Source organism: Canis aureus, chromosome 6, assembly GCF_053574225.1.
Source record: "Canis aureus isolate CA01 chromosome 6, VMU_Caureus_v.1.0, whole genome shotgun sequence".
NCBI lineage: Eukaryota > Metazoa > Chordata > Mammalia > Carnivora > Canidae > Canis > Canis aureus.
The window spans coordinates 11,536,258-11,548,364 of record NC_135616.1 but is presented as its reverse complement, the minus strand read 5'-3'; the positions used below and the strand labels follow the sequence as shown (position 1 = coordinate 11,548,364).

Genomic DNA, 12,107 nt, shown 5'->3' with positions numbered 1-12,107 from the left:
TTGTATATGTCTTTATTCATGTAGATGGGCTTAAATAGAAATGACTGCAAATGGATGAGGAAGGAGAAATGAGCTAAATAAGATTGTAAAGATATTTTAGGCTTAGGCTTATTTTGAGTTTTGTGTACCTTGTGGAATGCACTATAACCTAGATAATTTATAATGTTTTAATTTTTTATGCCTTTAAAATCAATTTGGCATAATCCAGCTCATTCTTACTGATAATGTGGAGCATTGATGTGCCCATAATAAATTATAAATGTGTCAGCTTAGCCTTTAGTGCATCTAGAATCCTTGCTTAGCTATAAACAGCCGGGCAGCCCAGGTGGCTCAGCGGTTTACTGCCTCCTTTAGCCCAGGGCCTGATCCCAGAGACCCAGGATCAAGTCCCACTTCAGGCTCCCTCCATGGAGCCTGCATCTCCCTCTGCCTTTGTCTCTGTCTCTCTCTTTCTCTCTCTCTCATGAATAAATAAATAAAATCTTTAAAAATAAAGAAACAGCCTTATTCATTTATACCAATGTATTGCTTCAGTGTAAATAGTGTATTTTATGGCAACTATTTGTCTCTGATTTTATGGGAAGTTCTTAATATTTTATATATTTATTCCTGTTTATAGATGCTAGTCACCAAATCTGTCATGTGACTCCAAATAAGAGGAAGAGAATCATTTTAAATCCAAATGCGCTAGTTTTCGGCTTTAAGAATATGGCCACTGTCATTACTTATAACTTGATGGTGTAAAATATGGTTATTAGTAGTATTTTCTTTCTTTCTTTTTTTTTTTTTTAAGATTTTATTAATTTATTCATGAAGGTCACAGAGAGAGAGAGGTAGAGACACAGGCAGAGGGAGGAGAAGCAGGCTCCCTGCAGGGATCCCCATGCGGGACTCAATCCCAGGACCCTGGGATCATGCCCTGATCCCAAGGCAGATGTTCAACTACTGAGCCACCGAGGCCTCCCTATAGTATCTTCTTAATGACAAAACTTATGAATGTTAACAGTGTATAAGGTGATCTTCTGTAGTATTGGAAATAAATCCTTAATTCTAAATTAAAGCCCAGTAATATGTTTTTTAAAAGTGCAGATGTCATTCAATATATTTTTGTGTTTTTCTCTTTTTCTAGAGCTGTAAAGATGTGGCGCCTGTGGAGAAGACTATTAAGTTGCTTCCTAGTAGCCATGTTGCAAGATTACAGATATTCAGTGTAGAAGGACAAAAGGCAATCCAGATCAAACATCAGGATGAGGTTAATTGGATAGCAGGCGATACTATGCATAATCTTATTTTTCAAATGTATGATGAAGGAGAAAGAGAAATTCATATAACATCAACTTTAGCAGATAAAATTAAGGTAAGTATCTCAGATTAGTTATTTGAAGAACTATCATTTTATGATTATCAGGCTCTGAACAAGAAGTTTTCTAGGGTAGCTTTTAAGAAGCTTATCACAGAAAAATAATACTGTTATTTAGAGTTCCAGGCTAAATAACAATCCCTTTCATGCACTAGATTGAAATGTGAATGATTCGTATGCGACAAGTTCATACCTAGAAAAATGATTTTGAACTTAACAAAAGCCAAAGATTGGAATTCTCTTTTAGCTGTATCTTTATCTTCCTGACCAACTATTTCGACAGCCACAGTCAAGATCACCTTACCAATGCACTGTATTTGTGACTGTTCTAAAGGCAGTAAACAAAAGGTCTGTTAGAACCAAATGGTGAAACATTTTTAACAGGACCCTAATTTAAACATTTTAACAGGACCCTAATTTGACTATTTGAAATTGGCATACCACTCTCTAAAAGCATTATCCTAGAAAAAAAGTTTTGTAGATTTTCAGTAACTTCATATGGTCCTCATCAGTCAGCTGTAATTAAATTCATCATTTGTACCTTGTTAGGGTGAATCTGTATATTGAAACTTAACATCTCTTAAGAGAACCAAATCAAAATACATACTTATCACCTAAGGTAGACCTCTCTAGTACTCCTCTTAAGAATACTTCTCTTGATTGAAAGACTAGTGGGTATTCTGTGCTTACTCCTTTCAAAAGGTACAGTCAGTTCTGTTATAATGAAACACATGCATTTCTTAAAATCACTGTGCCAGATAAAAAAGTACAATAAAAATCACAGGGCTCATGGGGAAAATGGGAATTAGAGCCACAGTACTCAAACTTTCCAGTCACCTATTTAAAAAAAAAAAAGATAGGAAACTAATAAAATAGTACCAAAAATAGTAACAGTAACACATATTAAATGATAAAGACATTTGGGTTTTTTTTGTTTTTTGTTTTTTGTTTTTTTTTTTTAATTTTTATTTATTTATGGTAGTCACACAGAGAGAGAGAGAGAGAGGCAGAGACATAGGCAGAGGGAGAAGCAGGCTCCATGCACCGGGAGCCCGATGTGGGATTCGATCCTGGGTCTCCAGGATCGTGCCCTGGGCCAAAGGCAGGCGCTAAACCGCTGCGCCACCCAGGGATCCCTGATAAAGACATTTGTAAACAGTACAATAACATGTCAGTTTACATTGTGGAAGTGAGTATAGGAAAGGTTGCAGCCTGTGAGTTACTGTGAAGTTGTGGAAACTCCACTAAATGTGGACATGTGTAGCTCAATATACATAATCACACAAGATAGCTGGTAAGTTTGAGTTGTATTATATGTGTATTTCCATGGATTGGTTTAGCTGAGTACAGGTTTCCACGTTTGCCTATTGTTTTTACTGGTGATATTATGCATTAGCAAACATAAAATTTGCTTCATACTCAAACTGTTCCCTAGTATTTTAATGTCATTGGAACAAATTTGCATTTTTAAACCAAGCAGTATAGCAGAACCAACTGTACTTTTTTCCTTGATAGTCATGGAGAAAAAACTCAAATCTTGTGCGAGAAAATAATATTTTAAAAATTCAGTGTTAAGTCAGAGACAATACATCTCCCTTTCTCTGGAAAGCCAGCATTTGCAGACCCTTATATAAGGGAGACCCAAGTAACTAAATTTGTGGAGAGTTGCTCTGTGGGACAGAAGGTAGAAATTGTTTCTTTGTACTGTTTTATATTATAGACATCTTGAGTTTCCAGCTATAGGATCTGATATTTTAAAAGAATTTTGTTCAGCATGGGTTTAGCAGACCTTATTTTTAAATCTTACTTGAAATATTCCTTGGCCTAGCCAGTTTATCTTTTCCTTCCTAAATGAGGGACTGGAGGATTGTTATAGAGATATAATCCAGATCCTGCTTCTAAGGAGAGGCAAGCCATTTTTATCTATATCAGCAAATGTGAAGTCAAGTGTTTAAAAAGTGATACCAGGAACCTGACTTCTGAACTGGTTCCTTGCTTTCTCGTAGTTATGTTCACACATTCTGGTTTCTTATCAGTGTTAAGAAACATTGAGTGGAGAGCCTATACTTGTATAACTTTCATTTTGCCATTTTCTAAGCATGTGACGAGCATTTGACAGATTTTACCTCAAATTTAGTAGTTATATATTTATTGGGTTCCAGAAATGTTGAAACATGCACCTCTTTATTGGCAATAAAATATTAAATACTATACTTTTGTTAAAGGTATAATCATTAAAGTGATTTTTGTAGTCTTCAGAGAATTCTCCAGTATTGAGGAATGTCACCCCTAACTGAACTGGGAATCCATTGAAGGGATAACACAGCTAGAGTGAGGGAAGAAAGCCTTTTTAAAAAGTGTTGCTTCTGCTTCTTCCATTATTTTTTTTAAAATGTGTGTGTGGGGGGATCCCTGGGTGGCACAGCGGTTTAGCGCCTGCCTTTGGCCCAGGGTGCGATCCTGGAGACCCAGGATCGAATCCCACGTCGGGCTCCCGGTGTATGGAGCCTGCTTCTCCCTCTGCCTGTGTCTCTGCCTCTCTCTCTCTCTCTCTCTCTCTCTGTGACTATCATAAATAAATTTAAAAATAAAATAAAATAAAAATGTGTGTGTGTGATATATATGTGTATTATATATATTATATATATATGATAAAGAATAAAACATTTAAAAGATAAAAAGGTAACAGAACAGCATGAATTAGGGGCAAAATATTAGAATATGACTTGAGAATCACAACTATGGGAGGCTAAAAGAGTAAGTTGAACTAAAAATTCTTACATAGAAAGGATTAGAAGTTTAAAAGTAGGATAGATAAGGTACTCAATTTAAAAGAATCAAGTAACAAATTAATATATGGAATGCGGGATGCAAAATTAAAATAGAGCTAAAAGCATCCAAGAATTGATTAAAACCAAAAGGTGGCCAAAATGGTAGTTAAGTGGATATAACTGGTTTTCTTATCTTGCTGAATAGGAATTAACCTAGATCTTATTCAAAGCCCATATAAATAAGTTTATTTTAACAAAAATTTGCATATTACCTCTTATAATTGATAACATGATTTGACCTGTATGGTATTTTATTTTTTTAATTATTTTAAGAAAACGAATGCACACATGAGTGGTGGGGGCATAGAGGGAGAGAGAATCTTATGTGCAGCATGAGGCGATCTCATTACCCTCAGTTAATGACCTGAGCTGAAATCAAGAGTTGGATGGTTAATTGACAGGCACCCTTGATTCTGTGTTTATTCATTTGGTTGGGGGTTTTTGTTCTTTGTTTTAGATTCTACTTATGAGTGGACTCATATGGTATTTTTCTTTCTCAGTCTGACTTACTTCACTTAGTATAATACTCTCCAGCTCCATCCATGTCTCAAATGGCATCATCTCATCCTTTTTTATAGCTGCATAATACTGCATTGTGTATATATACACAAATAGAGACACACATATACATAGACACTTTTTAGTATCTAAATCATAGACACAAGGTGTCATTCGTCTGCTGATGGGCACTTAGGGTTGCATCCATATCCTGGCTATAGTAAGTAACATGCAGTAAATATAAGGGTGCATATGTCTTTTCAAATTAGTGTTTCATTTTCTTTAGATAAATACCCAGTAGTGGAATTATTGGATCGTATGGTATTTCTGTATTTAATTTTTTTGAGGAAAATACTGTTTTTTGCAGTTGCTGCACCAATTTACATTCCCACCAACAGTGCACAAGGATTCCCTATTTTCCACATGCTCAGCAATACTTGTCATAACTTGTGTTTTTTATTGTAGTCATTCTGATAAGTGTAGGGGAATAATACCTCATTGTGGTTTTGATTTGCATTTCCCAGATGATGAACGATGTTTAGCTGCTTTTCATGTGTCTGTTGGTCATCTGCGTGTCGTCTTTGGAGAGACACATATTCAAGTCTTATGCCCATTTTTTAATCTGACTGGAATTTTTTTGGTGTTAATTTTTATGCATTCTTTATATATTTTGGATACTAACCCTTTATTGGATATGTCATATGCAAGTATCTTCTCTTAGTAGATTGTCTTTCTTTTTTGCTGATGGTTTCCTTTGCTGTGCAAAATTAATCCCAATAGTTTATTTTTGCTTTTGTTTCATATGTCTTAGGAGACATATCTAGAAATATGTTGCTATGGCCAATGTCAGAGAAATTACTTCCTGTGTTCTCTTCTAGGATTTTTATGGTTTCAGGTCTCACATTTAGGTCTTTAATCCATTTTGAGTTTATTTTTTATGTATGGTGTTATAAAGAGGTCTAGTTTCATTCTTTTACTTGTAGCTGTCCAGTTTTCCCAACACCATTTAAGGAAAAAGATTGTCTTTTCCCCACTGCATATTCTTACCTCCTTTGAGATTATATAATTATATAATTATGGGTTTATTTTGGGGGTCTTTATTCTGTTCCATTGATCTATGTGTTTATTTTTGTGCCAGTACTATATTGTTTTGATTACTACAGCTTTGTCATAGTAGGTCTTCAAATCTGCTGCTGTGATACTTTCAGCTTTGCTGATCTTTCCCAGGATTGCTTTGGCTGTTCTAGGTCTACTGTGATACCATACAAATTTTAGTGTTACTTACTCTCGCTTTGTGAAAAATGCTGTTGGTATTTTGGTAGGGAATGCATTGTATCTGTAAATCTTTGAGTAATATGGACATTTTAACAATATGAATTCTTCCAATTCATGCATGAAATATCTTTCCATTTGTTTGTGTCATCTTTAATTTCTTTCATCAGTGTTTTATGGTTTTTGGAGTTTAGGTTTTTTGTCTTTTGGGTTAGGTTTATTCCTAAGTATTTTATTCTTTTTGGCGCAGTTGAAAATGGTGCTTTTAAAATTTCTCTTTCTATACATTGTTATTAGCAGATAGAAGTACTACCAGTTTCTGGGAAAATATCCTGCCACTTCCCTGAATTCGTTTATTACTTCTACTGATTTTTCGGTGGAGTCTTTAGAAAGGAAGGAACTTCTTAATCTTATTAATAAACCACCACCATTTATGGTCATAAAGGGAGGTGGGGAGGATGAGTTATAATTTAACTTTGATTCTTCAGTAAGATAAGTGGCAGTAGGAGGACCTTAGGCTAAGCTTTATATTTTTCTTAGATAATATAATTTTTCTTTCAGGTTAATTGGACTCCTGAGATTAACAAAGAACACTTGCTACAAGGTCTGCTTCCTGATGTACAAGTACCAACATCTGTGAAAGATATGCGTTATTGCCAGGTTTCATTCCAAGATGATCATGTGTCTTTGGAAAGTGCATTTACAGTAAGGTTTGTGGGAATATTATATTTTGAGGTATTTCAAAATTCATATGATAAGAAAAATGCTTTTATCCAAAGCATACTAGTGAAAGTTGTTTTTAATGTAGAAAATAATTGTAATTTCTATGAAATATGTGGTAGGTTGTCTTTGGAATAAAACTTCACTGGAGATAGTGATTAATTCATCAATCTTTCATCTCTTTGGTTAAATTCAGTCCTGTATTTTACTCTTTTATATACTCTGTGCTTAATTGGCTCTCTGGTATTTGTAAAATCTAGAACTGTCAATAAAGGAAAACCCCTTTAGTGCAAGCAGCAGTGAAAACACCTGTAAATGACAGATGTGAAAAATATAAAAGGTAACAGTATGACCAGTCAATATGTTGTTCACAAGGAAAAATTCTTTCATTTCCTAGTGATGATTTTTAAATCTGAGTCCAGATAGACCTAGTATTACTAAAAGAAAAGGAGAAGACTTATGCAAATATATATAAAAAAAATCTTTCACCCAGACCTGTCAACTCCTTGCTCACCTGTTCCAGTAAGCTCATTCACTGAATTCTTCCATCCATTTTCATAATATTTCCAGGCTCCATATTTGAGATTTTTTTTTTAAGAGAGCATGTATGTAAGACGGGAGGGACAGAGTGAGAGGGAGAGAGAGAATCCCAAGCAGACTCCACACCCAGCACAGAGCCCAATGTGGGGCTTGATCTCACAATCCCGAGATCATGACCCAAGCCGAAGTTAAGAGTTGGTCACTCAACCAACGAGCCATCCACGCACCTCTGAGATAAAATTTTTAGATATGGTACTCTCTACCCGCAGCCTGATCTCTTGATGATGAGTTATTCTTACTGACCTGCCTTTTCTTTCTCAGTTCCCTTTTCATAATTCCTTTTAATCTCGCATAGATGTTATGATTTATCACTTCTTTGCAAGCTGTCTTTTCTCTATTTCTGTTTGGGTTAATAGTGATCTATAAATTGAGATATTTGGAGGAGTGTTGTATTTAAGTTTTAGAAACCAAGTGTTAAATATATATATGTTATTCTTTAGCATATTGAAACTAATTGTTCTCTACAGTCAGTGGCATAACTAATTTTAACTTGTTAACTAATTTCAGACCGCTTCCTGATGAACCTAAACATCTAAAATGTGAATTAAAAGGAGGAAAAACAGTACAGATGGGCCAAGAGCTTCAAGGAGAAATAGGTTAGTATGGTCTGCTTTTTTTCTTTAAAATACTTACGTAATATGTGGTTATATTTATGTTTTGGCATACACGATCTGAAAGGAAAACCTTAGTTTTATATATATCTATTGGTTCAAAATCCATTGTTGGAAAAGATTGCTGTATTTTCATGGTCTTTGCCTAGGCCGACATAACTATGAAATCAGTTTGACAAAAATAGTTTCGTGGGAAAATGCTGGCTTTTGTTAGAAATAATAATAGTTAATATTAAAAGTGCAAAGTAAATGTATCAGTGGAGTCCTAGATTTTTCTTATATTTAGAATATTACATAATACTAAGTTATTTTCTTCAAATATTGATGGTGAAGAATCTGATTAACACCATATTAAATATATAAATATACTTAAGTAGATTCTTGGTTTTATTTTTTGGTGGTTATTATAAAAGAAGCAGGTATGATTACTTTTTATAAAATAATACATAAGAGAACAATGTTAGTGGTTTTCTAAGCATAATTTTCAGTATATAAATGTATTTATAGACATTTATATCTTTTATTAAAAGATAAAAGTTTGATTTTAAACTTTTCTTTTTTATATAGTTGTAATAGTTACAGATCAGTATGGAAATCAGATTCAAGCATTTTCACCAAGTTCTTTATCTGCCTTGGGAATTGCTGGGATTGGACTTGATAGCTCTCATTTGAAAACTACCTTTCAGGTATGGCTGCTTTTCATAGCAGTTGGCTTAGACCATTGGTTTACAATTAACAAAATTTGGGAAAAACTAAAATAAAAGAAGTTTGATTTTGGTGTTTACAATGCAAAATCATTAAAGGCATTAAAAAAGATTTTGTAATGACAAACTTTAAACTCAAAAAATAGAATAGCAGAAGGAATTCTGTGTTCCTATCACTCAGCCTCAATAATCATCACTTTCCCCATTACCATATCATTTTGAAGCAAATTCCACACATGATATCATTTTATCTCTAAATATTTTCATGTGTATATAGAGGTAGTTTTTCATGATTAGTAAAATTTCTTAGTGCTTACGTCCTGCATTAAATAGGAGGCTGGGGAAAAAACTAATTGGGCAAATTTGCAACTGTGGAGTTGAGATTAGCTTGAAAAATAAGAACGAAAGTGGAATTATTTCTTTAAAACATGCAAGCAAACATGATGTATTCTGTTTGGAGAGATCGAAGACAAATTTTTTTGGGGAAAAAAAAAAGATGTCTTTTGAGTTGGGCCTTTAAGGAACCTGTCAGGCCAGAGAAGGTGAGAGAGGAGGAAGGAATTCTAAGGCCAAATAAAGTTGAATCCATTCAGAGCACTTAATGCTTTTTTAAAACTCTTTATTCCTTTTAGAGCCTCCATTACATTTTTAACTTGACAAAATAATCACAAGAGTAGCCTCTTTGTTGCCCTTCCTTACTAGAGTTTCTTTTTTCACTAATATGTTCGACACAACTCACTGTATCTTAGCAATGCTGAAGAACTTTTCGTGATATTTTGTCTACTTTACAAAGGTAAAGTTTAGTCCCTGACTTTCAGGTTCTTCTGTTATTTATCTTCATCCCATGTATATCTGAAATTAGAAGATAACTATGTTTCTGCTGTTATACATGAACAATCTCTATACATAGACACCCAACCTTGCATTCAGTAATTTCTCCTAAATTGTAAACTGCCTTCCTATATCTTCAATCTTCCCCATCTGTTCGAGTCCCATCAGGATGTAAACATGCTGTCATATCTCACATCTTAAAAAACAAATTGCCACCCTCCTTTCCCCCTCATACTGACCAAAACGTCCTTTGGCCCTAATGCTTTGTCCATCTATTGCTCTATTTCTCTTCTTTCTATAGTATAACTCCTTAGAAGGGTTGTATGTATTTTGTTTTCACATTTTTTTCTGTCATTGTGAATTTCCCATTCTCATTTTATGCCACCTATCAGATCTGTCAGCATTTAATGCTGTTAATATAGACTTTCATCTCCCCAGTATGGCCTAAAATATCTAAGGTATTACACTGAAGCATAATCTCACACCTTTCTCCTCCCATAGCTCATTATTCTTTAGTCAAGGTGACTTACTTTCTTCATGTTGTCATTTTACAACTGGTATATACTATCTTGACTCACTTTCAGTCTCTGCAGAAGAAATGGAGCCTTCTGTTTTAAAACTAGTTTTTTAAAAAATAGTGGTTTGGATGGGGGGGGAGTAAGTAGTTTTAAGATGTCACCATTTCTTCAAATTATTTCTGCATTTACATAAAATGTACTGCTATTCTAAAGTACGTTCCTTTGATAATTTCAGAATTAGACCTTAAAAAGCGCCTTTCACAGTTTTATACTTAATTCTATTTGGACTCATCTACAATTTGTAAATGCATATACAAATTTCATCTTTAAGATTTTCCAGAAGTAAAGGGGATCCTTGGGTGGCTCCACGGTTTAGCACCTGCCTTTGGCCCAGGGCATGTTCCTGGAATCCTGGGATCGAGTCCCACATTGGACTTCTTGCATGGAGCCTGCTTCTCCCTCTGCCTGTGTCTCTACCTATCTCTCTCTCTCTCTGTGTCTCTCATGAATAAGTAAATAAAATCTTAAAAAAAAAAAAAAAAAAAAGATTGGAAGTAAAACTGAAATAACCTCGAAGAGGGCTTAAACAAGAAATCATATCTTTGAAAGGGCTTTTGGTGTTTCAGTAATAAGTGTGGAATTCTAGGTTAGACTTTACATATTTTCAGCTTTCAGTATGTTTTATTAATGAATATTTGTTTTCCAAATACTGAAAAGTTCTGTGCTCATTGGGATTTGGGTAGAAATTAATTTTAATTATTTTTGCCATCTCTTTGTACAGAAAATATTGTACAAACAGTTGTTTGAGAATGTAAAACATGAAATTTTAAATCTGATTTTTAAAAATCTGATGGAATAGATTTGTACTCAGAAATTTAAGATGACAAAGTTAGTAATGGTCATTGTTAAAATATGAATGGTATAGTTCTCCTGCCAGTATGGAATTAGTTTTTATCATTCAATCACATTGCAGAAATTATAGGGTAGTTTCATTGATTCTCATTAACATGATGTGAACCAGCGATTGAGCAGTAACAAATCAAAGCCCCTACCTTCTTGGAGATCACTTTATAATGGGAAGAGCACACAGCAGGTAAGAAGTGAGTGATAAGAAAAATAAAATGGGGTAATGAAAACAGTGCCATTATGTGGGGTGGTCAGAGAAGACCCTCTAATCATGGTAACCTGTATGAGAGATAAAAAGAGAGGTCATGTAGGTTGGTAAAGAATTTTGCAAATAGCAGGAAAGAACAACTGCAAAGGGTATTAAACCAGCATATGCTACTTGGGGAATAAAAAGACCATATAAATAAGAAGGACATTAGAAAAATATAAGGTGAAAGGACATAGCCAGAACCTTTTAGATCTCTCCCTCACAAAAAAGAAATTCAGTTTCACTTCTCAAGGAAATGAATTTCATAGTGTGCCAGTATTGGTATGTGTCCAAGGTATTTGTCATTGTTTTATGCAGAAATATATCTATATGCATATTGGTAAATTACAAAATTTTCTTTTTTTCTTTCTTTTTTTTTTTTTAATTAAGCATAATATCCTGTCTTTTCTCAACCTACTTTTCTTCACTAGGAAAATACACAAAGTATAAGTGTAAAAGGCATCAAATTTATTCCAGGCCCTCCTGGAAATAAGGATCTTTGTTTTACTTGGCGTGAATTTTCTGACTTTATTCGAGTGCAGCTAATTTCTGGACCACCAGCAAAAGTTCTCCTTATAGACTGGCCAGAATTAAAGGAGGTAAGTAACTCTCTGCCTTGATTAAAAATTTATTATCACATGGCTTATTACTTTCAGATTGTCAGTGGATCAGCATAGATATATTTTATTGTCAAAGTAATAACATAGCAATAGTAATAATAACAAAAGGACAAAATAATATTATTCTGAATACTTCATTAGTTAATTCATCACTTGTGTTCTCATTTGTTAAAAAATAGTGTAATACTTATGAATACTATGTAATGTGCAGAATTGTTGATCACTAGATTGCATACCTGAAACCAGTGTAACACTGTATGATAATTTTACTGGAATTCTAAGTTTATTTTATTTTTTATTTTTCTTAAAGACTTTATTTATTTATTAATGAAAGACACAGAGGGAGAGAGGCAGAGACATAGGCAGCAAGAGAAGCAGGCTCCATGCAG

At 34.1% G+C, this 12,107-nt stretch overlaps 1 protein-coding gene across 11 annotated transcripts in view; it reads left to right on the top strand.

The window, feature by feature from the left end:
* Positions 1 to 12,107, top strand: part of SMCHD1 (structural maintenance of chromosomes flexible hinge domain containing 1) — a 146,357-nt gene that overhangs the window by 73,042 nt on the left and 61,208 nt on the right. For all 11 annotated transcript variants that reach the window (XR_013381228.1, XR_013381227.1, XR_013381226.1 and 8 more), the window contains exons 25-29: positions 1,130 to 1,357; positions 6,523 to 6,671; positions 7,789 to 7,877; positions 8,460 to 8,578; positions 11,530 to 11,697. Coding sequence is in view for 5 of the 11 variants with exons in the window: in XM_077900179.1 (XP_077756305.1) it covers positions 1,130 to 1,357; positions 6,523 to 6,671; positions 7,789 to 7,877; positions 8,460 to 8,578; positions 11,530 to 11,697 (753 nt within the window). In the remaining 6 variants the exon portion in view is untranslated. The remainder of the gene's footprint in view (positions 1 to 1,129; positions 1,358 to 6,522; positions 6,672 to 7,788; positions 7,878 to 8,459; positions 8,579 to 11,529; positions 11,698 to 12,107) is intronic.